General features: G+C 36.8%; 1 protein-coding gene across 2 annotated transcripts; it reads right to left on the minus strand.

Moving 5' to 3' along the window:
- Window positions 1-566: 566 nt before the first annotated feature.
- Window positions 567-26,729, minus strand: LOC128237186 (ubiquitin carboxyl-terminal hydrolase 47-like). 2 transcript variants are annotated; one of them, XM_052952492.1, is made up of 31 exons: window positions 26,566-26,729; window positions 24,470-24,673; window positions 23,705-23,854; window positions 22,439-22,610; window positions 20,493-20,662; window positions 19,924-19,990; window positions 19,490-19,629; window positions 17,980-18,069; window positions 17,434-17,529; window positions 16,589-16,686; window positions 15,728-15,867; window positions 14,372-14,478; window positions 13,185-13,264; window positions 12,709-12,760; window positions 11,956-12,032; window positions 10,781-10,836; window positions 9,928-10,040; window positions 9,254-9,358; window positions 8,201-8,408; window positions 7,696-7,814; window positions 7,199-7,318; window positions 6,833-6,956; window positions 5,573-6,477; window positions 4,880-4,960; window positions 4,540-4,620; window positions 4,049-4,164; window positions 3,261-3,379; window positions 2,372-2,502; window positions 2,068-2,115; window positions 1,328-1,530; window positions 567-1,093 (listed from the first exon to the last, which is right to left on the minus strand). In XM_052952492.1, exons 1-31 carry the CDS (start codon window positions 26,602-26,604, stop codon window positions 949-951), a joined length of 4,356 nt encoding a protein of 1,451 aa, XP_052808452.1. In that variant the 5' UTR covers window positions 26,605-26,729; the 3' UTR covers window positions 567-948. The 2 variants fall into 2 exon arrangements, with proteins under 2 accessions (XP_052808452.1, XP_052808451.1); XM_052952491.1 differs by having other exon boundaries at window positions 24,470-24,676.
- Between the last annotated feature and the right edge of the window lie 140 nt (window positions 26,730-26,869).

Here is a 26,869-nt window from a genome sequence, read left to right on the forward strand (position 1 = left end):
TGATCTGATTGGTTAATAGTTATTATTGGATGAATATTGTCCAATCAAAAAACGTTGCGACTTACTTTGACCTAACCAAAGTATTAACCAGTTTTATACAATTGACTGCTGCTGTACAAGTATGAGAATGTTGGTTGCCTGGTGACCACATTCATTTTATAACATAAAAATCATGCCCAAACGCTAGTTTGGCCTTGAAAGATGACAAGTAGGCCCATGTCAATTCATATAAAGATTAAAAACGCATAATGCAATAACTTTATCTGTATTTTTTTCTGTCATTTTATACCTCAGTAATCAGTAAGCTGTTTTAAATGATACCAAAATTATACGGGCTCACCATGCGTCAACATTTAACTTTATTACCAATGTCTCCATGAACTGACAAACTTATTTGTGCATCGGCAACCATAAACGCCCGAGTAGCACATGCAGATGTCAGAGAACCGGGTACTTCTTTACTATATATAAATGAGATAAACCTTCAGTGTAACAGCCATATGTACATAACTATAAATCCTTCAAAGAATGTATCCATACAACACAATTTAATTAAGGCCTAAATGTATTCGACTCGATTGTTATATTGTTTAATAAGCCGCTTTAAACAAGAGCCTGCTAATTAGACACCAGAACAATACAGATTGAAATCATATACACTCAAAATGTTACACACAAAACAGCAATAAAGCAGAAATGGGCCACACAAGCAACAGACGCACACATTGAAACATATACATAATTTCTCCTGATATGGATTCATTTATACCAACCAGTCCCTCGATCAGTGCTTAATCTGTCCAACACTGTCTGTCTTACACTGTTAACAGTACAGCACCAGGGACCAAGTACATAGCAAACTAGAAAGTTCTCATTCTCAGTCATGACTGTCAGTACGAGTATGGTATTAACTATTTAAGTGACATTCATCTAGTCATGAGACATTTGTCAGTCAAGGTCGGGAGTTGCCGTGGTAACCAAGGTGGGCTTCTTCTCGATGGCCGAGCTTACTTGGGTCACTTCCTCAGTGTAGATTTTCAAGGCTCTCTCCTTCCTTGGTGAGTAAGACACCTTCTGGGTGGAACGTGATATTCTGTAATGCAACAAGATTGAATAGTTCACATAAACTGTAAGAATCATACATAACAAGCAGTTTATATTACAATAAAACTATTTTGATAATCATTTCACATTTATAAAAAATTGTTACAAATTTAAATAGAATGATTACTATACAGCGGAATAGTACACCCAACAAAATCTTAATTAATATTAAAGGTGCAGTTCATCACTCTCTATGCAAATGTTCAGTTCCACTGTGCCGTACCTGACATTTTCCTTTGCCTCTATTTCCTTCCTCTGCTCCTCAGAGAGATCGGAGAGTTTCTCCTTGCTGTCGCGGTAGTACACGAGGCTGCCATCGTCACAGATGGACAGGGGCCACATGCCAAGTGACGTCACTGGTGCGTTCCAGTCCAGGTCTGTGTGGATCTCCAGCAGCGACACCTCGTATGGGAAAGTACCTCGACCCTGGGGGTTGAATAGCAAGTTTAGTGGTGCTTCTTTTTTAAATTTCATAATGAATTCTTGTTCCGTGAGCTTTATATATATTACTGTTCTTGTCTCAGAATACATGTTAATGGTTACTGTTAATGTTATAAATAATGTGGTGTACATATAGTTCTATTGACCTCTGAGAGAAAAAGACTTGAGAAAAAAGAGGTCTGTTTCACTTTTAGGGGTAAGAAAACTATATTAGTATATAACTACACTTAAATCTATATATACATCTCAATACCAGCTTACAATTATGATATTGTTTCCAAGGAGGGAAATTTTGACCAAAAAGTTTCGTTTTTAGCATTTGTAATTTAGTTAAATGCTAACAGAGCTACTCATTATTGTAAGGATGATTTTTGTAGACCTGACTTTCAACCTGGCAAGGTTCAGATTCTGGCAAGCACATCAAGTATATAAATAGCATTAATTGAAAACAGGCCTTTAATTTCAGGATACCTACAAAAGCAATATTTAATAAGCACTGACTAGATAATAGCCGAAAAATACCTTTGCAATCTCGATGTCTTCCGTGTTGATTCCACTTAATTCTGATATCTGAAATAGTTCATGAGATGAAGTTTCTTCCATAAATTGACAATCATTGAAACTAAAGATATGGGCCATGCTACCCAAAGGCAGATTAATACCATGTCTACTACATTTCATGGCAATATCTTAAACATGGAGCTGTGGCCAGGGTTCAAATTTTTACACTGTTGACAGCACAAACCACAACCAAAGCATTATGACAAAACTGTAACTTTCTTCAGAAAAAATATGGGCTATACAATTCACAATCCATTCCACACACCTTGGTTTTCAGCTGTTCAACAGTGTGTTCAGAAATGACCACCTCCTCAAATGGGCCTAGCTCATACTTTGCTGGGAACCATCTTCGCGTGTACACAGCAAGCTGGGATGCAGACACTAACGTCTCCTCACCTGCAGAAACAATACACATAATTACCTTAACAAGAAACAGGTTATTGATACACAAAACAGCCTTTATCAAAATCACTAACTACATATTGACTAAATGAAACAAAGTACCATCTGCAACTCTTTTCAATGTCACTAAGTGTGCTTTAGCTGTACCTCCATCAGCACCATCATTGGCAACCCCAGTACTGTTATCCATTTACACTTTGTTTGTACTGTGGGAATTGACTAACAAAATCTCATTTTCACGAATAACAATAAGGTGAGGGAGAAACTCTTCTTCCAATGAAATCGAATCTTGCAATTAAATTCTCAAAATTTTAATATTAAACACAATGTTATACAGGGGGGTTATTACTAAATATCGAATTGGACACACAAAGTTATTTCAATGGGTTGGATTCAAATGAAAATGCTTGATCAATTATACATGATTACAAGATCTTCTAAAGAAATGTCCCGTGGTACTCAATGAAGGAGAGTGTAAGTGTGTACCGGGAGTATCCAACCAGGGTATCTTCACATACATCAAGAAATCAGGTTTGTATCATTGTATTCAAATCAACAGGACATGACCTTTTTCAAACACAAACAGGCTAACATTTGGTTCAAAATGATGGGAGCATGATGGCATAAAAATCATACATGCATGTTTTCAAAACACTTCATTAATATCATCAACACTTACACACAATTAACATTAACTATATTATATTAGACATAAGCTATTTAACACAGTATGGGACCAGTTGGGGACTTACAATCTAGTATCTCCATGAAGACCTCCCAGTTTGGGTAGATGGGGATCTCATCCTCGTACACCTGTCTGTCTGTGTAGATGCTGCCTGGGTTCTTCCAAGTCTTCTTGCGTAAACGACACCTACACACAAACACACACATGAGTATTATTGTACACACAAACACATATGAGTATCGCTATAACTGTTCATGTATGGCTATGTGGAAGATGAGGTTTACTACAAAGCATGACAGTACGACTTGATGGTACTTTTTCAAATAGTTTGGAAAAAAGTACAATAATTATGCTATCCTCATAAATATGACTTTTCTATCCCTTTAATTATGTTCTTTTCTTATCTCATAAATATATTATTTTCTATCTTCATAAATACGTTCTTTTCTATCTTCATAAGTACGTTCTTTTCTATCTTCAAAAATATATTCTTTTCTATCCTCATAAATATGTTTTTTTTCTATCTGCATTAATATGGTCAATTCCTTCTCATAAATATGCTCAATCTATCTCATAAATATGCTCGATTCCATCTCATATGTATATTCGTTTGTATCTCATAAATATGCTCTTTTCCATCTCCAAAATATGCGCTTTTATATCTCATAAATATGTTCTTTTCTATCCTTTGTAATCTTAATTTGAGATGTTAAAAGATTCAAATATATCTAATTATGTGCAGTTTAATTTCTTTCACATTTGGTTCATTGAATGTTAGAACTATAACATTCATATCCACTATTTCATCAAATATTTTAGAATACAGCAGAAAATAACTATGTAACATTAAGCTACCTTTCAATGGGTATGTCCATGTTGTGCTGGGCTTTCAACTCGGGTAGAATGAGGTTCTTGGACTCCAGGACGGTCATACCACGAGCAAATATGGTGTCCAACAAGAACTTACATGGCTGTAATCAAATGGAGTCAAAACAGTTCAAGATACATAAGATTTCAGAATTATAATAATAAAAACTCATTTAAAAGATATTCTACTTAAAAGAACCTCGGAAAATGCAATATTGTTAAAAAAATGAAATCGAGTTGACAGTTCATAAACAGGATTGGATGATTCATGAATTGCATAATTCATGACACGGATAGTTAATGAATTGGATAATTGTATTCTCTCTGAGGCCACACTGAATAAATAAATTGTTTAGCATTTCCCTACTCCAATTTTAAGTTTATTTTAAGGGAGGATATCGCAGGTATTTTAGTGTGTCTGTGGGTGAGATCCAAATACACTATTTATTCATTGTGGCGTGAGTCGGATATATGTTTACCTCAGTTTCATTGACCAGCAGCTGGTAAACTTTCACCCTGTATTCTCCATTCTTCAGTGCTCTGCCCAGTTTAATATTTATCTACAAACAAAAAGAATATCAAAAATGCAATGGTTTAAGTAAATCACATAAAATATACATATACTATTTTTCCTTTGACAAATGATTTCCATTTGCAATAATTCAATGTGTGCATTCCTTTAAGTATATTTCATTTCTTAAGATACATTAGGTACCCTGTATAAGTTTGATTTGTTTGGTACACTGCATATAATTATGATATGTTTGGTACCCTGCATAAGTTTAAGACATGTTTGATAGCAAAGAAGTTCCCTCATACCTTTCCATCCTCAAGGAATGACAGAGTCTCCCCAAGCCGGATGCTCTCAAACTCCTGGTTGTTAGAATAAACCCTGTACACCTAAAACATCCACACACAGATTAAAATCAAGACATTTCTTGCAATAATAAAAAAGAAATCACCATTCTTTAAAATCTAACTGAGTACTTAAAGGATGTGTGATCAAGCAGTAGAGGTCGTATGATTATCAAAATGAACACGGTGTGCTAGATGAATTACAACTCCAGAACTGTTGGACCTCAGTCCTCAGTGCACTGTCTCTCACTTTTTGTGAATACCCTTAGAATTTTGTAAAATAGCGACAAAATGCCTAATATTGTAAATAAACACAGTGCCTTGCTGGGGGCCACACGGATCAAAGCGCCCTTTAAACTGGGTTTGAAACATTTGAAGAGCTTGAGATTGAATTTAATGGTATCTTTACCAAATGTTAGCATTTAGTTGTGTTTTTTGCCTGGCATTGTGAATTGTTTAGTACTTTCAAAAATGTATACTTATAAGGAGTGTAAATAAGGTAGTATTTCATACCAATTTCAGCCGAATAAATCCCACTGGTCTCCATAAATAAATTGTACAGCACAATCATGCCAAAAAAAATTCATACAGTGAAGAATAGGAACAAAATTGTATTGTCATCAAAATAATATCAATTAAATGAGAGATAACTGTTACCTTAAAGTTGTTGGCAGGCACATTGACATACTGCTCCAATTCCTCCTTAAATGCACCAAGAGTGATTCTCTTATCCACCATCACTGATAGCGTCCTTGCAGCTGTGTCTTCCTCAACCCTCGACCACTCCGCCCTGAAAAACCTGCGTACTGGTTCCCGTTCTACTGTCAAACTTGAATCACTGAGAGAGTCAAAATACACAGTGTTACCACTCAACACGTTCGAACATGGCTCGTCAAAATTATCAGAGCCAGAGTTTGTCTTTAAAGGAGACTCGAGCTCCTCTACTGGGGAGTTCATTGTTTTTGGCAGGTTTGCTGAGGGTAAAGTTTCTGATTCTTTCACACTGTGCTCCACTGGATCCCCTCCCCCCACGTCGTATGGTAGACTCTTGTTTAACAAATCACTTCCTTTATTGAAATCATATGGCGGATGGCCGCTGAGGTCCGCATCAATAATGTCATTGTCATTAATATTTTCTGGAGACTCCAGTGTTTGATCACAGTAAGAGTTAACATTTCCCAGGCTGAATTCGGCACTAGTACTTGTTGATTGGGTGGATTGGCTCCCCGACCGGGAATCTTGGCAATCGAGAGATGACCGAGAGCCTCTCTTCTGCAGACTCTGAAGGATTTCATCCTTTGAGACACTTGCTGATTGTCTACTATTCTGATAGATATTTGGATCACTTTGACTTAGATTTGACTGTAAATTAAGAGTCTTTAATTCTATATCGAGATCTGCACTGCTGAACTCCCCAGCGCCGCGAAGTCTCTGATTGCACGATTCTGAACCATTGTCTACACTGTTTTCTGCACTGTTTACTCCACTTTCCACTGCAGAGTCTTGACCAAGGGGAGAGCTACTGCAAGCGTAGTTGTTACGTTGGTACTCAGACACCTCAGCTGTCAGAATGAAAAGAACACAGAATAAAAACAAGTATTACAGAACTTTCATACTTCCTCGTAAAATCCGTGATTAATAAGCAATAATATTCTACCATAATTATGCTTTTCACCAACAACGGCATGAGAATATTGGCCGATTTTACACTTATTATCAATGTTGTCTCTCCAGAAGGATTCGTTATGTTATGGGCACAATAGTACCTACATACATAACAGTTGTTCATTAACAGAAAGCCAGGTCAGTTAGTGAAACAGATAATTTGCGACTGGTGGATGAGGGTTTCCCTCGACTGATGACATTAATACATGTGTACAAAATCTATAATGTGGGGACAATGTGCACAACACTCACCTGTGGTTGGCAGGTTAACCTGTATGTTGATGGTGTTCTGGTAGCGATCTAACAGCTCGTAGAACCGACTGTTTTCAAAGCTAACCTTTCGATCATCACCGGCACTCGCCTTGTCGATGTACACCTAAGGAAAAGCTAAGCTTTAGTCGCTAACTTCACATGATAACCTCCAATCAATTAAAATAAATCCATGAACTTGTATATTCCACTACCAAACTCTTAATATTCCTTGCCAGCATTCTTAAATCAATTCAGTTTAATATGTATAGGTGATCATTATATCTTTAAATTCATGGTCCATCAATGCATTGTCATTAAATCACTATCCCATAACAGCATCATATACGAGTACATGTAGCTGCCTACCTTGTTAGTTTTGAAGAACCCCTCACTCTTGAGTGTCTTCTGGGGCACAGTGAGCAGTTTGAGGTCATTGTGAAATCTCTCCAGTACACAACGCATACCATCATCCTCAAAACCAAGAACCTAGGATATAGAAAAACAAATTGCTATGAAATACATGAAATGATGACCATCTTGTTACATACATAATAAGCCAAGCAAGCCAACAAAACACAAATCTTGTTTGAAGAAAAATAATAGAAGAATAAATCTTTTATAGTACCGGTAGTCTTTATATAAGGCAGCAAAATATGGTTTCAATGCCATTTGTGGACCATGGTGATTTATAAACATATTTAATGGGCCTGGGTCACATTAACATTGAGCGCTGAAATAAGTGTCAAATTGCACCATTGAAAAATCCTGAAGGTGCCTCCCATACCTTTAAGTAATTCCAATGAAATTCCTGTGGGAAAACCCTGAATTAAGTGATGATACAAGCCAGTGTGTAAAAGGTGTACCTGTCTGATTAGGTTCTTGCATTCATCAACGGTCTGCACGAGGTAAGCCCTCACACTGACAGGGGGCTCAATGATCACATCATTCTCTATGTCGGCTACATACACCTTCACTGTCACTCCTGAAAGACAAGGTATACTGATTTTGTTAGTCATGCCTTATATTTATTTGAGTCTGTTTGCTTCTCACAGAAGTTGAACCTAACCCCATACGTGAAAAAAAAAAACAGTTTGGATTACCAATCTACCCAACAAATATCAGATACAGAATAAACTAGAGTGCCGCAGTTTGTTTCTCAGTCAAAATGGGGCATTACAAATAATTACTAACACTAGAGTAAGATGCCTTGACATACATCGGTGTTTTGTTTCTTGCAACATGTGTACCACGTTTCATTTTTATATGTTTTTTTATTATTATTGCCAAGGTAATGTTTTTGGAGAACGACACTGACTTTGATAAAACAACACTTCAGCAATGAAAAAAGTATCAACAACTGTCCCTCACCTCCAGGCTTGTACTCCTGGAAGGTCTGTTCTGGGAGGCGTGTCTCAAGGAGCAGATCGAAGCTGTAGCTCTGTTTTACTCCCCCGAGTAGCTGTTCCATCTTTGTCTCCTCCTCCCCCTCGAAGGAGCACTCCAGGGAGTCCTGGTAATCATCGTACTTCACCAACCGTACACAATCACGAGGAACTGTCCCTTCCAGCTCAAACATCTGTACATATTGATCACAAAATTAACTATTTATACAATTACAGGTGGTTCCTGTAGCCAAACCTTTAAATGAATAACTGAAGCAGAAATGTTATATTATGTAATACTGAAATATAAGAAACTAGAAATGTGTCCATAGGACACGGATGCCCCCACTTCGGTTTTTTGTCACAGAAAATAAGCAATAATGATTTTTGAAGTATTTTTGGCAAAAAAGGGCCATAACTCCTAAATGACTAAAGCGATTTCCATGACTATCAAACTTGATCAAGATATTATGGTCACAAACATGTGTTTAAAGTTTGGTGAGGATTGGACAAACAGTTTTCAAGAATTAGATCGGAAACAATCTTCGGGACGTATTTTTCAAGTCTTTTTTTGCAAATAAAGGGCCGTAACTCCTAAATGACAAAAGCGATTTCCATGGCTATCGAACTTGATCAAGATATTATGGTCACAATCATGTATGTAAAGTTTGGTGAGGATTGGACACATACTTTTCAAGAATTAGATTGGAAACATATATTTTTGAAGTATTTTTGGCAAAAAAGGGCCGTAACTCCTAAATGACTAAAGCGATTTCCATGACTATCGAACTTGATCAAGATATTATGGTCACAAACATGTGTTTAAAGTTTGGTGAGGATTGGACAAACGGTTTTCAAGAATTAGATCGGAAACAATCTTCGGGACGTACGTACGTACGGACAGACGTACGTACGGACAAGGGCAACCCTATATGCCGCCACTTTGTGGGGGCATAATTAAGAAAATAAATAGCCTATGGCCAATCTTGCTCCATATTATGCTTAACCTGCCTTGCCGCATACACTTATGTTGACGCACCTTGTAAGCCATGTCCGTGGCCTCGGTGAGGGTCTTCTCCTTGTGTATCTCCAGTCGCTGGTCCAGCTTGCGCTTCTGCTTTGGGTGCATGCAGTACAACTTGATCTGAAACAAATTTGCTATCAAATCCTTACTTGAACAAGTAACAGGTTAACTGGCAGAAAAAAAAATCCAACTACATTTTAAGAGTAGAAAGTATATTTTGTTGCATTGTTTTGTATAATATATCTTTATATTTTCATATCAAGAAAACTGCATATCTCATTAATTAATATATGACCAGCAAACTCCTTAAAACATTGGGCATAATAAATAAGTAACTGTAAATCAGCCAATCCACAATCCTTCTAGAAGCCTTTCCTTCCCACCACTGACGAGCTACAGAAGGCAACCAGCTACCCCATCCCTGCTTCATTTGAATGACATACCTTGCATGTTCACTTGTCAAGCTCTTTCTGTAGACAGACCGCCTCCTTCTTGTCATTTAGGTCACATACATCCACCTCAACATACTCCAGCGAATACATCAATACCCCCCACCCCCCTCCCACCTTACAAGTGTCTTGCTCCTCATGTAAACCATTCATCACCTCCAAGTCATTCAGGTCACAAACGTTCTCCTCAACACACAGGAAATCCAACTAGCCCAACCCTTCCCCCACAACCTCACGTACCTTGCATGTTGACTTGTCGAGCTCTTTCTGTAGACGGTCGGCCTCCGCCTTGTCATTGAGTCGTCGTAGCTCCTCTTTTACATGATCCGGAAAATCTTCACCACTCAAGAATTCTGAACATGCATGGAATGTACAACAAATCATTTAATACTGACACATAGAACTGACTGCTTTCAGGGTCAGACTGTCTCTTCAGAGTCTGACTGTCCCTACAACATTTTGTCCCTTCAAAGTCTGAGTAGCCCTACAAGGTCTGACTGTCCCTTAAGGGTCTGACTGCTTTCATGGTCTGATTGTCCCTTTAGGCGGCTCTTTCAAGGTCTGACTGTCCCTTCAGGGTCTGATTGTCCAGTCCATAATACCCTCAGTGGTGTGTAATTTTTCATTATTGATCAAACCTGACAAAGTTATATTCAATTTTATCACATGACATTCCTTGTTTCGAGTGTCATTCAACCAGTATGTATTTTTTTGTATTACACTACCATAGTATAACTTGAATTGATGTCATTTCTCTGTTCTATTTTTAGCATCAAACTTTAAACGTGAATCTTCGATTCATTGCCATTTAATACCATATTGTATAAAACTATAGGCTCATTTATTACTTATCCTATTAAAACTGGTTTTATAAATGTTTGCATTAAATGGCAATGAATGTAAGATCCTATCTATAATTGTAGAATAATGGTTCATGGAAATTTATTGATGTAGTTAAACTTCATGACTGTCCCAATATGTAACATAATGTTTATCGTCAAATTTCATACAATAAATCTGTCCTCAAAACAAAATTATAAGTGAGTAAAGAACAATTTGACATGCTTAAAAAAACATGGGAAGAAATCATTACCTGCATTTCTTTTTGCATCTTTTTGTCGGTACATCAGCATGTAGGCATTAGCAGAACTGTAAAAAAACAGGAAAATTTCAAAGTATCAATACATAACAAACTAATCTATTAGGGATTTATTATCCCATGCACCCTGTAATTTAACTGCCATAACAAAGCAACATTCATAAATTAAACATATTACAAGTATATAATGTGAAGGTGAGCCAGTTTAAGAAAATAGTAAAAAAAGAAAATTATATACAAATGCACGCGTTAAGACATCAACTAACTGCATAATTACCTGGTGTAGGATGATGAATTATACCCCCTGCATAATTACCTGGTAAAGGATGATGAATAATACCCCCTGCATAATTACCTGGTGTAGGACGATGAATAATACCCCCTGCATAATTACCTGGTGTAGGACGATGAATAATACCCCCTGCATAATTACATGGTGTAGGACGATGAATAATACCCCCTGCATAATTACCTGGTGTAGGACGATGAATAATACCCCTGCATAATTACCTGGTGTAGGACGATGAATAATACCCCCTGCATAATTACCTGGTGTAGGATGATGAATAATACCCCCTGTATAATTACCTGGTGTAGGATGATGAATAATACCCCCTGCATAATTACCCGGTGTAGGATGATGAATAATACCCCTTGCATAATTACCTGGTGTAGGACGATGAATAATACCCCCTGCATTATAATTGGTGTAGGACGATGAATAATACCCCCTGTATAATTAGCTGGTGTAGGATGATGAATAATACCCCCTGCATAATTACCTGGTGTAGGATGACGAATAATACCCCTTGCATAATTACCTGGTGTAGGACGATGAATAATACCCCCTGCATAATTACCTGGTGTAGGACGATGAATAATATCCCCTGCATTATAATTGGTGTAGGACGATGAATAATACCCCCTGCATTATAATTGGTGTAGGACGATGAATAATACCCCCTGCATTATAATTGGTGTAGGACGATGAATAATACCCCCTGTATAATTACCTGGTGTAGGACGATGAATAATACCCCCTGCATAATTACCTGGTGTAGGACGATGAATAATACCCCCTGCATAATTACCTGGTGTAGGACGATGAATAATACCCCCTGCATAATTACCTGGTGTAGGACGATGAATAATACCCCCTGCATAATTACCTGGTGTAGGACGATGAATAATACCCCCTGTTGGTAGTACTGCCGCCATAGGTTTTTCTAATATCGTCGTAAGTTATCTGAAATAACAAACAACTTCAATGAAATTACAAAACTAGAATTCTGCCTATTGCTGATGTTCCCCTGTATGCAGAACCCACTTCTTTGAAAATGATTAAAAAATCATGAGTATGACTGATATTAATAGAGGAATTTGTTTCACTATTGGACTCAGAATGAATATTAAAGTGCAATCTCATAATCTGGCTGTTAATTTTACTTGTTCAAGATTTTATGCTCTTAAAGACTGAAACCCAGCGAAGGTGGATAACAAATGCTCAAGTTAGAGAACTGTCGAAATGAGTTTCAAGGCCAACAACTCCAGAGTGAAAAATGTGATCTGGCTGTTGGGAAAACTTTGTCAAGATATTATGCTCATAAACATTGTAACCAAGTTTGGTAAGGATGGATAAGATGTGCTCTAGTAAGATTAGACTTGGATTTAATAAAGCAATCTGCCTGTTGATCAAATTCATTCACAAGGCATACACGCAGACAATATAATCCTTGTGTGTTCCATAAGCAGGTGACATAAAAAACATTGGTCTGAACTACATGTATAAACAGCAAGAAATTTATGTTCACACAAAATAACTACGAGCTGGTTTAGGAGACTATCCTTAATTTAAATGCCAAGTGTACTGACAATATAATAGTTTAGGTTCACATTTTAATAACTCAATTTCAATGTTTTACCTGTGATACATGCTGGTCGTTAAAGCTATACCACTGACCATCAGTTAGACACCTGAAAAACAAAAGTTAAAAAATATATACTATTCCACATTTATCAAATGCTTGTTTATGCTGACTGTAGTCATTAACAGGAAGTGTTTCTTAAATAATTTAAGATTTTCAAACAAGCCAAATATGAATGTTTCCAATCAAGTGACCCACAATTTGTTTTTATTAGGTCAAGTGGTAAAGGTTTCCACTTCTTACCCAAGAGGTTGTAGGTTCAATCCCCACTAGGGGTAATTTTTCATGGCCTCACAAGGCAAACACCAGTACTGTTTTTCCAATGAAACAGTCTACAGTGATTTCTATCAGCTGTAAGGCATCAAGCTGAACTGAATTAGTATAAACTAAAGGCCTACTGACAGGCAGACATAACTATGATGAGAATTTTACTGAATAGTCTACTCAAATATAGCGACATGATTTGTTCCTACTTGATATAGGCATAGTAGTGGCCACCTGCTGCACTGCCAGAGTGGATCATGATGGAGAAAAGCTCGTAGATGTACGGACCCTGAAACAAATGAAATGGCACACATGGTGAATAATGCTGACAAATTATACATTATTAAACACTAACATGACACATCCAGCCATATTAAGTGCATCAGTCACATTTTCAACAATAGCTGTCACAAACACAAAACAAATGCCCCCAAATGGAACTCTTCAGATAGATAGCCATTATTACAGCACAAGAGATATTTTTTGTAGAACAGCCAATAAGTCATTTTGCATTAAATGGCTGTAGGGGTAATTTCAGGTTATGCTCAGCATCCCTACAAGTTTGGGGAACGTAGGGTTAGTAATTGACTAGTCCTAAATCTTGTTACAGGAGTTGACGAGTCATAGTTTCCAGTAAAACATGTGTGTGTCCTGTCATTAGTGAATTAGTGAAATGGATCATATAAATGATAAATATGGGCAAATAAGTGTGACATCAACAATGACACGCCTAGTAGTCACACTATCTGTCAGCCAAGACACCATCGATGATGAACTAAGTAGTCGCTATGTGTCAGCCATGACACAATCGATGATGAACTAAGTAGTCGCTATGTGTCAGCCAAGACACCATCGATGATGAACTAAGTAGTCGCTATGTGTCAGCCAAGACACCATCGATGATGAACTAAGTAGTCGCTATGTGTCAGTCATGACACCATCGATGATGAACTAAGTAGTCGCTATGTGTCAGCCATGACACCATCGATGATGAACTAAGTAGTCGCTATGTGTCAGTCATGACACCATCGATGATGAACTAAGTAGTCGCTATGTGTCAGTCATGACACCATCGATGATGAACTAAGTAGTTGCTATGTGTCAGTCATGACACCATCGATGATGAACTAAGTAGTCACTATGTGTCAGCTATGACACAATCGATGATGAACTAAGTAGTCGCTATGCGTCAGCCAAGACACCATCTATGATGAACTAAGTAGTTGCTATGTGTCAGCCAAGACACCATCGATGATGAACTAAGTAGTTGTTATGTGTCAGCCAAGACACCATCAATGCTGAACTAAGTAGTCACTATATGTCAGTCATGATTCACAGACGCTCAAGTGAGAAAAGGAATGAATTCATTTCATAAATACAGCAGTCGTATATATACCTTGACATTGCTGTGCTTTACATCCTCGTCATTGAGGAGTTCGTCACCAGAACTTGTCTCCTCTGTACCCGAGCCTGAAGGTTCAATCTCTATACCCTCGTCTATGGCTGCATTGGAAATAATAAAAACAATTTTTACTCAATGGTAACATTTTGTGATCAATCATCTATGAGTAAAGCTTATTTTCCGAAGTTTTAAAAATTTATCATCCCTCATGATATATGTGTAAAACACAGAATAAGACGGTGGAAATAGCCAGAAAAAGAGGCCAGATATTGTCAATGACAAGTTTATGATGTGTGTATTACACAGAGCAAGGGGGTGGAAATAACCAATGACAAGATCATAATGGTGTATGACACATAGCGAGAGGGTGGAAATAACCAATGACAAGTTCATGATGTGTGTATTGAACAGAGCAAGATGGTGGAAATAACCAACGACAAGTTCATAGTGAGTGTAGAACACAGAGCAAGGGGGTGAAATAACCAACGACAAGTTCATAATGAGTGTAGAATACAGAGCAATAGGGTGGAAATGGCAAATGACAAGCTTATTATGAGTGTAGAACACAGAGCAAGAGGGTGGAAATAACCAATGACAAGTTCATGATGTGTGTATTAAACATAGCAATAGGGTGGAAATGACCACTGACAAGTTCATGATGTGTGTATTAAACATAGCAATAGGGTGGAAATAACCAATGACAAGTTCATGATGTGTGTATTGAACAGAGCAAGAGGGTGGAAATAACCAATGACAAGGTCATGATGTGTGAAAATCACAGAGCAAGAGGGTGGAAATGACCAATGACAAGGTCATGATGTGTGAAGATCACAGAGCAAGAGGGTGGAAATGACCAATGACAAGGTCATGATGTGTGAAGATCACAGAGCAAGAGGGTGGAAATGACCAATGACAAGGTCATGATGTGTGAAGATCACAGAGCAAGAGGGTGGAAATAACCAATGACAAGGTCATGATGTGTGAAGATCACAGAGCAAGAGGGTGGAAATAACCAATGACAAGGTCATGATGTGTGAAGATCACAGAGCAAGAGGGTGGAAATGGAAAATGACATGATCAAGGTGTGTATAGAACACAGAGCATGAGGGTGAAAATGACATATGTATGATGAACAACTCAATAAGTTACATGCATGTTTTTTCCTATAGTATGGAGTGAAAACAACCTTCCCATAATCCTTATCTTCAAGCTCTACTTAATATATGCAATAGTACAATTTCTAAGTTATAAAAATCAGATGTATGTTATCATGAGGCTGAAAACATGTATCTAATCAGTTCCAGAACATATCATGAATAAAATTGTAAAAGTAAGGATATACCACCATACCGTCATCATTATTCTGCTGCAAGTGGACTGTATCTGTCTGTATATGTGAACAGTCCTTGTCCCCAGATACAGACACATTCTGCTGGGTGTTCAATTCATCTATCAGATAGTTTAGGTTCAGAATCTCAGGAAATGACATTCTGTAAAAACATGATGGACATAGTAAATGAGTGGGGGACTCAATTTTGTCTTTCATATTTTGGGTTAAGACAATATTTATTAAATGCATGACATTAAAATGTACGTTTAAAGAGGTTATTGCATTTGCAGATGTGTTGATAATAATAAAGTACACAAAAATTACAATTATCTTTTACAAAGACATTATATAAAGTAAATGCCAAGTAAGAGTTAGATGACATGAAGTAACATTTTAATGATTAAAAATGGGCAGAGTTAGCGTACTGAACAAGCCCTTCTTAATCATTTAAACATATCTTCAGGTCATCTCTCTTAGAATACTACCTCATTGTACCTTGTAAAGGATAATTATAATGTTTGTACCTTGTATTGGATGAGTGGTAGTAGGTGTACTTATAAACACCTGCGAAAGTTGAAATTTTTAATGATTGAGCCTAGTACTTAATGCCCATCTGCAATTTCATTGGCTGCAAGTATAGGTTGTATTCTAACGCTTGTTTCTCAGTGCAGAGAGGGGCAAAACTCAACCAATATTTATGACAAGAGTTATGGGCCTTTCCTTACATGTGTGTATTGTTTCTGGTGCATTTTTGAGTTGAAAGTTTGTACATGCTGCTGACAACATCAAAGCCAAGGCCATGACGATATCTCAACTCTTTTTTCTTGAATAAACAGCAGAGATTATAACAGTGCATTTATTTTAATTCCTTATATTCTTACCTGTCATTTAATTTTATTCTGTGCATTGTTGAATAGTCAAAGTCAAATCGCTTCATTTGCAGAGTTAACAAATAAGGAAAACTGATGAACTTCAAGCCCTGAAAACACAATTTTCAGATAATTAACATGGTGCAATAACAAATAACCATACATGATATGCTGTGAGGATAGACTCTATGGTATTACAGCATGCAGGACACACCGCCTTTATGTATCAAACACTATGTTTAATGTAACATCTAGGCATGTTAAAGGCATGTTGAGAAATTTGGGCCAGGCACCAATAAAATGAAAAAACTTGTGTATTTTCAATCTCTATCTCAACTCATTTGCCACATTATAGCACAGCATGATTCAAAATAACTTAGGTTTTACTTTTCTTATAGAGCATTCTCATATGCATCATGTTGATAAACATCATTGCTCCATATTCCGAAGATAAGTGTTTAAAGAGCAAAAATATGAGTATTAGTCAAAATAATTAATTTGACAAATTTTGTTCTTGAATGATTTTTCTGTGAAATATTGACCGTTTTCTTTTATGAACATCTGCGATAATGCACATTACAAAAGATTAAAACATATCAGCTTTTGAATCATGCTATGCTGTTATGTGTGGCCAATTGAGGTAAGATTGAGATTGAGAATTCACTGAAATGTTTTTTGTGATATTGGGGCCAGGAGCCAACTTAGATCTATCTTAAATTTAGAGGAAGAATCTGAGTGTTTTGATTGGACTGTAAAAATAGCTGGCCAATAGACAGAATGGCATCACTGAGGCTTATCTAAGGAAAAAATCATATTGAATACAGCCTAAGGAGTCTAGCTTTGAGGATTGTGTTTACCTTATGAGCGTCACACTTTTTGTCACACTTTTCACAGAAGTACTGGTCCCGACCCTCTAGTGTCTCCGGCTGTACAAACGCATCCAGGGACTCACTCTGGTGAAAATAATTAATGTTTAGAATAAAGCTCTTCAAAGATGAACTGGTTATCTATCAGAACACAATCATTAAACAGAGGAAGGCAGAATACACTCATTAGCTCTGATCGGGTTAAAAACTTCTGGTGATAAAGTAAAAAAAATCTTAACAATAACAAAATGTTTTGGGCTACAGGACCATCATCAATTTAAATCTTACCTGATGATGATCAACATGCAGGGAAACTATAAAATTAGGCAAGATTTTTCAAGGTACATTGGAATTCTATGAATTATAAATCAAATTGAGAATAGCGATGCTGAGCATGAGCAGGCTGAACAAAATCTTACTTCAGATGAAATTATCATTTTTACTTCATTTATAAGTAAATAGTTTATAACTGAGCTTCAGCTAATAACTGAAGAATGAACAAATGATGAAAAAAGACTGCAAATAAGGTGTGCATACAATGCTTTTGTATGTGACAGTGGATCCGAACGGCCGGATGACGAGAGGGATATCCAGGAATGTGTCCTTTCGCGCACTCTCATTGCCGCACTGAAACAACAGCAAAACTTCATCAACTAACATATCTATGGTCCGTAATATCGATTAACATACCAATAGTCTGTGATGCCTATCAACATATCCATGGTCCGTCATCGGTAGTAATATCTATCAACATATACATCGCTCCAAATCTATACGTTACAGGGTAATACGATTTTCTACGTTTGAGTGAAAAGAATTAGAAGAAAATTATTTTCCCTTGAATTGTAATGCAAGATTCGCTAGGTGGCGTTGTATGTATGCACAAAATGTTCGTGCGATAAGTTATTGAAGTTATACAGCTTTGGGGAATCGATGCGGTCAGTTCGACTAAATTGATTATTTTAATTTCTTATAATTAATTTGAGGTGAAAAAGTTGAAAAGTTGATGAAATATAGACATGCCAATTCAGAGAATGTTCCTATCATGGTTATTTCCAAGAATATCTTATATAAATATGTAGGCTGAACTCTGTTTGAGAACAATTGAGTATAAATTATGTAATGTATGAATGTATTGAGTAGTATACATGTATCCGTTCTCCCAAGTGCTTTCTCTACAATGAGATTTCCAAATTACAAATTTGAAATGATGTTATGTGTTGTCATTTATCTGTAAGTGTTATGGAATGGTATTCAGGGAAAGAAGTGCCCAATATAGGATAAATGGGGCGCAATAAACCAAATTGGGTTTAGCTTCGCTCTCACCCAGTATGGTTTCCTTAGCCCTGTCTATCCCATATCGGGTCACATCCTTACCCTGTTACTTATAAAATGACTCACATTATATCTACCAACATATCCATACCTTGTTAAATCATTGCTCTTTCCTATTATATTTGATGCAAATATTCAACAAAAAACAAACAGCACAATTATATGAAATAAAAAGCTCTATATCATGATTTTAGGAATAATTCTGAATGTTAACATCCCTGACTTCTACATGATGCTGCAGGGCTTTTTCCATATACCCACGGGTCCAACTATTGGACCCATTCCCAAAGCAAAATATAAAATATTTTTTCCAAATCTTCAGAAAAAAATCCCAAAGTAAAAAAAAAATATTTTCAACATCCTAATTAATTACCGTATGTGATGTAAAGTCTTGGGATATTTGAATTCAGAAATCATTGATTTTCATCACATTCAGCGATCAGTATGAACTATTATCTATCATGATTTATTGCAATAGATATTTACACCCCAAGGATTGGTATTTCAGCCATTTTGGGTCTTTTAAAAGGGAAAAGAAACTAATAATAAATAATATCTACATTCGCACAAGACTAGACAGCTTGCTCTTAAACTGTAAATTTTCCCAATTTTAGCATTTTCACAACGTAAATTTTCCCAAAATGTCTAGGGTCTTTTCCCCATAAAAAGACAGAAAAAGCCCTGTGATGATTCAATACTGCTTTGTGCCTACCTCTAGACACTTGACATAATCCTTCATGTGTCCCTGGTAGAGGTGGTTGATGAGCTTCTCTTGGTGTGTGCTGCGCCATGACACCTCCAGTGCGTCAAACATCACCCGACACAGCTCCTGGACGTCATGCTGCTGCCACACTGGAATCAGGACATTATGTATGCTCTCTTTGAGACTTTGATTTAGCAAAGTTGTATTAAGTTTTAAACTCCAACGCTTTTTCTCACCAATTTGGGGCTGAAATTTGGCCAAGGTTCAATCCTAAAACATAAACTGTTTTCCCAAATTTGAAAATAAAATTCCTTAATGTTTTAGAATGGACCCAAAAACTCTTGTATGGAAGAGCTAGTGTGTTCAAGAAATAAATTAAATCATTCTCACCTACATTGAAAATCTTCTACAGTGTACTAAATGTATATGTTTATATTTTCTACCTTCCGAACTGTCCCATCCAAAACTTTTTGTCAAGTCTGTAGTTTCCACAGCCCTCTTTTTGCTGGTCTAAAAGAAAAAATGTGAAGAAACATAAGGATAAAATCTTTTAACATACCGGTATACAAAAACTATAGTTTAAATAAAACTGCCTTGATGTTTTCAAATTATGCTTGGTCTATCGCTGATCAATATTAGCTTTCATAGGTGATGTCATATAATTGATGAAAATTGTAATGTTAAACATTATGCCGAATAGATTGCTATACAGATACAATATCAGTATTTCATTGTGCTGCGCATTCCAAGTCCTATACTCATTGTTTTCGGCAAGGATCCATTTTTCCACTGTGTAAGATGCACTGTTTTTAAGTAATACCGGGTATGTGCACAAAGTAATGCTTGGGACTCTCAGATCTTTGCTTAGGATCAAAGGTTGTGAAATATGTAAGTCCCGAGGTTTGCACTCATGCAGATTTGAAAATGAATCACTGCAATATTACCATTCAGACACTGCTGTGGTATTCTGATATTTGATATTTTTCATCCCTACCCCACAGCATGTACAAACCTGTAGCAGAAGAAACAGCCTCTGCAGCTGGTAGGGGATGCTTTTCTGGCCAGCGTCGCTGTCAAAGTGGAACCTGTAGATGGCATTACGAAACTCAGGGGTCATGTACAGAGTCTGAAGGAGGCTGTTCAGGTAACACGTCATTGCCTGATTCACCAGTCCTACATAGCCTGCAGTGGAAAATAACATGTCATTGATTGGTTCACTAGTACTACATAGCCTGCAGTGGGAAATAACATGTCATTGATTGGTTCACTAGTCCTACATAGCCTGCAGTGGGAAATAACATGTCATTGATTGGTTCACTAGTCCTACATAGCCAGCAGTGGGAAATAACATGTCATTGATTGGTTCACTAGTCCTACATAGCCAGCAGTGGGAAATAACATGTCATTGATTGGTTCACTAGTCCTACATAGCCTGCAGTGGGCAATAACATGTCAATGATTGGTTCACTAGTCCTACATAGCCAGCAGTGGGCAATAACATGTCAATGATTGGTTCACTAGTCCTACATAGCTGGCAGTGGGAAATGAAATCATTGACTGCTTCACCAGTCCAACGTAGCGTGCAGTGGAAAATAACAAATCATTGACTGCTTCACCAGTCCCACATAGCCTGCAGTGGGAAAAAACACATCATTGACTGGTTCACCAGTCCAACGTAGCCTGCAGTGGGATAAAGCACGTCATTGACTGGTTCACCAGTCCCACATAGCCTGCAGTGGGAAATCCATGTTAATGACTGGTTCACCAGTCCCACGTAGCCTGCAGAGGGAAATAACACATCATTGCCTGGTTCACCAGTCCCACGTAGCCTGCAGTGGGAAATAACACGTCATTGACTGGTTCAACTGTCCCACATAGCATGCAGCTGGAAATATAACCTCATTGCCTGGTTCACCAGTCCCACATAGACTGCAGTGGGAAATAACACGTTATTGACTGGTTCACCAGTCCCACAAAGCCTGCTGTGGAAAATAAGATGTCATTGACTGGTTCACCAGTCCTACAAAGCCTGCAGTGGGAAATAACACATTATTGACTGGTTCACCAGTCCTACATAGCCTGCAGTGGGAAATAAAACATCATTGACTGGTTCACCAGTCCCATATAGCCTGCATTTGGAAATAAAATGTCATTGACTGGTGCATCAGTCCTACATAACCCGCAGTGGGAAATAACATGTCATTGATTGGTTCACTAGTCCTACATAGCCAACAGTGGGAAATAACATGTCATTGATTGGTCCATTAGTCCAACATAGCCTGCAGTGGGAAATAACACCTCATTGACTGGTTCACCTGTCCCACATATATTGTAGACTGCAAACATGTCATTACCTGGTTCACCAGCCCCACATAGCATGCACTGCGAAATACTCAAAAACACCTGACTCTCTCATTTATAAACAAATAACTATAAACCAATGGAAACTATTGGTGATAAGTCCAGAAGCCAAAAATCTACCCAAGATCATGCTTTAAGGCACAAAACATCAAGGTCTTACAATGAACAACAAGATACACAGTGCACAATACTCAATACACACTATCAAAATATTGTCATTGGTAATTGTTAAGGTTACCACCTTGGCACAGACAAATCTAGTGTCTCTTAAGTCTACTGTAGAGCATTATAATTTTTTAAAGTTCAATATTAAAAATAAGAAACAAACCAATAGCAATTATGAAGAAACAGTATGAAAACAACTCTTTATTCTTCACAAATACCACCTTGAATGATTCACTATTGCTTCCAAAATGTCATTTAACTGAAATACCCATGACAACAATGAAAGCAAATGTACATGTATGTTTGAAGGCCCTAAATCAAGCGAAGCAGCTCATATCAAAGTAAGAAATATTTCCAGTTCATTTTAAATATCTTTGGCATATGCCTATTGCACCATTTCATGTAGGGATCATTCCATGGCATAAAATTTACCTGTCTCAGACTTTGTCAGCACAGAAGCGTATGTGAAGTCGGAGGATGTATAGGAGGAAGTAGACGCCACATTGTTGCAAGAAGGTCGAGACTCAACAGTTGTATTGTTAGTGAAGTATGTCGTCTTGTCCAAGCTGGCGGTGCCATCACTGTCCCAGTCAGATGTAGAGGCCTATTAAAGAATACATAAAACATACATACTTCTCTTTTGACAGGAACCAATGGGTTAAAACAAGGCAAAATTCATACAAATCAGGTATTATGATACACAACATTTGATCACAATTTTCCTTCAAGAAGAGCAAAAGCATTACGAGCTGGCCCCAATTTCTCTAACAAGCCTATGTCCCTTATAAAAAGATCAAACTATATTGCTCAATATTTTTGCTTCAGTGAAAATTGTGTAATTTTCTCTTTTTAACAAGTGTTGATACTTTTAAGGATTATAATGATCAACTATAATTTGGTTTAAAAAATTCAAGTTTCAGCAGGTAATTTGGCTAAATGAAATATGGTACTCTAATTGGTTTCGAAAAACTGGGGACGTATGCCAACAGATGTCTGTTTTCTCAGTTATCAGGGCTTTTTTAGCTATTTTGGAACACGCGTTCAGGAAAAAGTGTGAAATTATGACCTTGAGGGAGTCATAAGGTTTTGTGCATGATTTGTGTATTTGGGACAAGCTATTGTGCTTGACTCCTAGACTTATTCAGGTTTCCATGCAGCTTCAGTATATTTCATATGAAAATAGAAGAAAAAGTTTGGGACTAAGCTTCGACCTTGAGGAGCGAAGGACTGCCTGTTCCAACTTCTGCAGTTTTACTGTACTACACAAACATTCACACAATGATCGATCATTTCATTATATATATATATAAAGAAAAATCAGGTTTTATATGACTTCTCATTTATTCTTGCCCCTTAAATTTCCTTATATATCAACAATTATATAATTTAAAAATTTTAATAAAGCAAAATTCGAGCTTCACCTTGAGAGGAAACAAAGTCTAGAAATTGGGCAAAAATATATGCAAATGAGAAGTAAATGTTTTCTTCTGCTGAAGAAGGTAGCATGTCCATGTTGTTTAAGAGATTTGCTTCTCTGAATGTCATACCCATTGTCATTGTTAAGTTGTGTTCCCTGGTTTCATGTTCATATCTTTCAAAGTTTAAAAGTAAGGACAAAGACTAAGATAATACCTAAGATTTCCTTTTAAATTATCAATAACAGACAAGCTAAAACCAGGATCCCAGTATTACATTTACCTGTGCCCCAATGTGAGGGACTGGTGGTGGTGGTGGAGGCATCTTCTGAGGCTTGATATCATCCAACTCTGCTATTGTCAGGTTGTGGCGACGCTGGCTGGTGCCAAAGATGTCATCCAAGAAGCAGTTTTTGTACTGTTCAAGCTTAAGCTGGAATACAGTCAATTATTATTAGCTTCCTAAGGACCTTTAAGTGTAATATTTATACTCATTTGACAGTGGTCGAAATTAACACAAGCCCACAAGCCCTGCACTGGTAAAATATTTTTCGGGCTTGTTCAAATTCTGAATTTTATATAGCAGGGCCTGTTCAAATATTTGATGCCAGGCAGAAGTATCAGAATTTGGGCTTGTTCATCCGAAAGTCTAATTTCAATGACTGATTTGAAGTTTATATTGTATCAGATATTTCTTTTTCTACTGGAATATTACAATTTATCATGACATCACTTGTCCTGATTAAGGATATCTGTTTCAATAAAGTCCTTGAGGTCAAAAGCTTTGTGAACCACATGACTGTATAAGGCTGTTAGATTTGATATTATTTTTAAGCGGCTTTAGTTTATTGCAATTTTAAAAACCTAGAAGTCAAAACCTATGTGAACTACATGACTGTATAACTATAAGGCTGCTAGATTTGATATTTTCTTTAATCCTGTGTGATTAGAAGTTTAAACCATCTGTTTAACAGTCAAATTTATTACATGAGAACAAGAAAGTCATAAAAATAGATCTTAAAAGGCCAAGAATTTTTTTAAAACCCACCTCCTCCACCTCAGTTCCTTCCTGTTTTTCATAGTGAAGAGATATGGTGTTGAGCATGTAGCCAAACTGTTTGCACACCTCGTTGATAAGGCACCTGACTGACATGCTGGCCTGAAGGTTCATGGTGTGCTTAATGGCACCAGCGTTCGTGTCCACCATGTCTCGAACAATACACAACACCTTCCGCTCATCCGCCATGGTGGCCTGCTGAAGTAAAAAAACATTGCTGATTAAATTAAATACTGTGTTGTAGCATTAATCTATGTTTACCATCTATCATTAGTATCTAGTACCACTACCAGTAAACTCATACAAAAAAGATTTTGATTTCAGCCTTTTTGCTAGGCAAATAAATACAACATGGGGAGTGCATGGAAAAATTGACAGGAATAGCAATTGAGATGTAAATATCATGAAATTATTGACAGCCAACATCTAAGCAGGACTAACAAAAAAACATGTACATTAATTAAACTATTGATCATTTATATTTTGTATACTTAATGCATCCACCCAAACATTAACAATGAAGGATATGGCCCTGCTGTGAACAGCCCAGATTGAGTAAGCATATTCCCACTTCATTAATGTGTCTTTATTGAATATCAGAGTGTATCAGTCAATATATATATATATATATATATATATATATATATATATATATATATATATATATATATATATGCCAATATAATTTTAAATAAAGGAATACCCAGAAAGTAACATTAACCATGAGGTCTGCTGCTCTGAGATGTAGTCCTGCTTTTCATGACTAGGTTATTTTTTAGTAAAATACAGCCAAGTATAGCTGCTTTTAAAAAAGCTTCCGCTATAAGTAGTATAACAGTACATTTTGAGTACAGTATATGGTGGATTTTGATAAGTAGTTCGAACATTCAGAAAATTTGAGGTCAGTATTGAGGTGGGAACCAGTCATTTCGTACCCTCCGATTTTTGGTCCGTATTTGAATTTGATTTTATTTCTGAAATGTTTAAATGAATATAGAGGTATTATATTAAAGGGCAGTAATGTCTGGTGCGCCCAGGTTTCCTGGTTCATTGTGTGGGGTGAAAATTGTCCTGGATTTGGTGAGTATTATATAAACATTGTTTCCAATATGTTTCAACGATATTTTTTTAGAAACGACCTTATGCACTTCCCTATTATATTTAGTATATTAAATAAACAAATAAAAACGCCCACACAATATGCACCTCAAATCCCCCTTGGAAACTGCTTCTCATCACCATCTAATAAAAACAGTGTAAGTACACTCTTGGCACCACTATTACATACACTATATGTGATGTCACACATGTGAAAGATATACGACGAAAGCAGCGTGAGCTGTTGTTATCTAAAATGTGAACAATTTTACATGTTACCTAAATTGTGTTCTCTATTATACCCTAGTTCTCACTTTTCTGATGTGATTTGCCTCATCAGTGTTTTATTTTTTCACTAACAAGCCGGCGCGCTCCGTTCATGTCAGTAACACTAGGAAGAGGAGTTGACATTAAACAGAGATAGATAGATAGATAGGAGGGATTTAAACATGTATGAATAAGCACCATGTATGAATAAATCAGTAATAACTTGTATGAATAAATCAATAAAAACTGTCAGAAACTGCTTCTAAACTAATATTCTGTATGTTAACTAATTGAGTCTATATTCACTCCATTATTGTTTCCCATATGAACAAATATAAATATAGGGTATGAAATGATTATAGGTCGTGTACAAAATGACTAACTTAAGGGTATGAAATAACAGAAAATCGGAGGGTACGAAATGGTCAGGGCACGAAATGACTATAAACGGTTGAGGTTTGATAAGGATTTATTTTAGACTCTCTGGGATTATTAGAGCAATGTGGACTTGAGTACAGGTTTTTATTTCTAAACACATTGTATGTGGTACACATAGATGAAAATCTGACACGTTCACAAAACAAGCTGGCATTTTTCTCCGCATCAATAATATGAAAGTAGAAAATGGCCGAATATTCAGCAACAAATGTTACAAAATAATACAAAATTCATTGTGTCAACTACCCCACCCACTGAACAAGTACAAGACTGTAAAATATTACCTCGACAGGGACAACTTCTGTGCTGTCACCCACTACCATGATTCGATATGGTATTGCTCTGTTTAAATATACTAAATAATCTGTTTATTCCCCATTCTGTATAGTAGGACAATATTTTTTCCGACTAATTGCGAAAGAAAAACCTCTATTACTTCCGGTATCGACAGAAACATATACCGGAGAATCTGGTTGGTTGAATAACAGGATAACAGAAATTTATGACGGAATGGTTTTACGGATGTAACTCATAAGCCTTTTTACGACATTTCATATGATAAGTATGATACTATTTTTCATCATTGTC

This window comes from Mya arenaria, chromosome 6, assembly GCF_026914265.1.
Source record: "Mya arenaria isolate MELC-2E11 chromosome 6, ASM2691426v1".
NCBI classification, from domain to species: Eukaryota; Metazoa; Mollusca; class Bivalvia; order Myida; family Myidae; genus Mya; species Mya arenaria.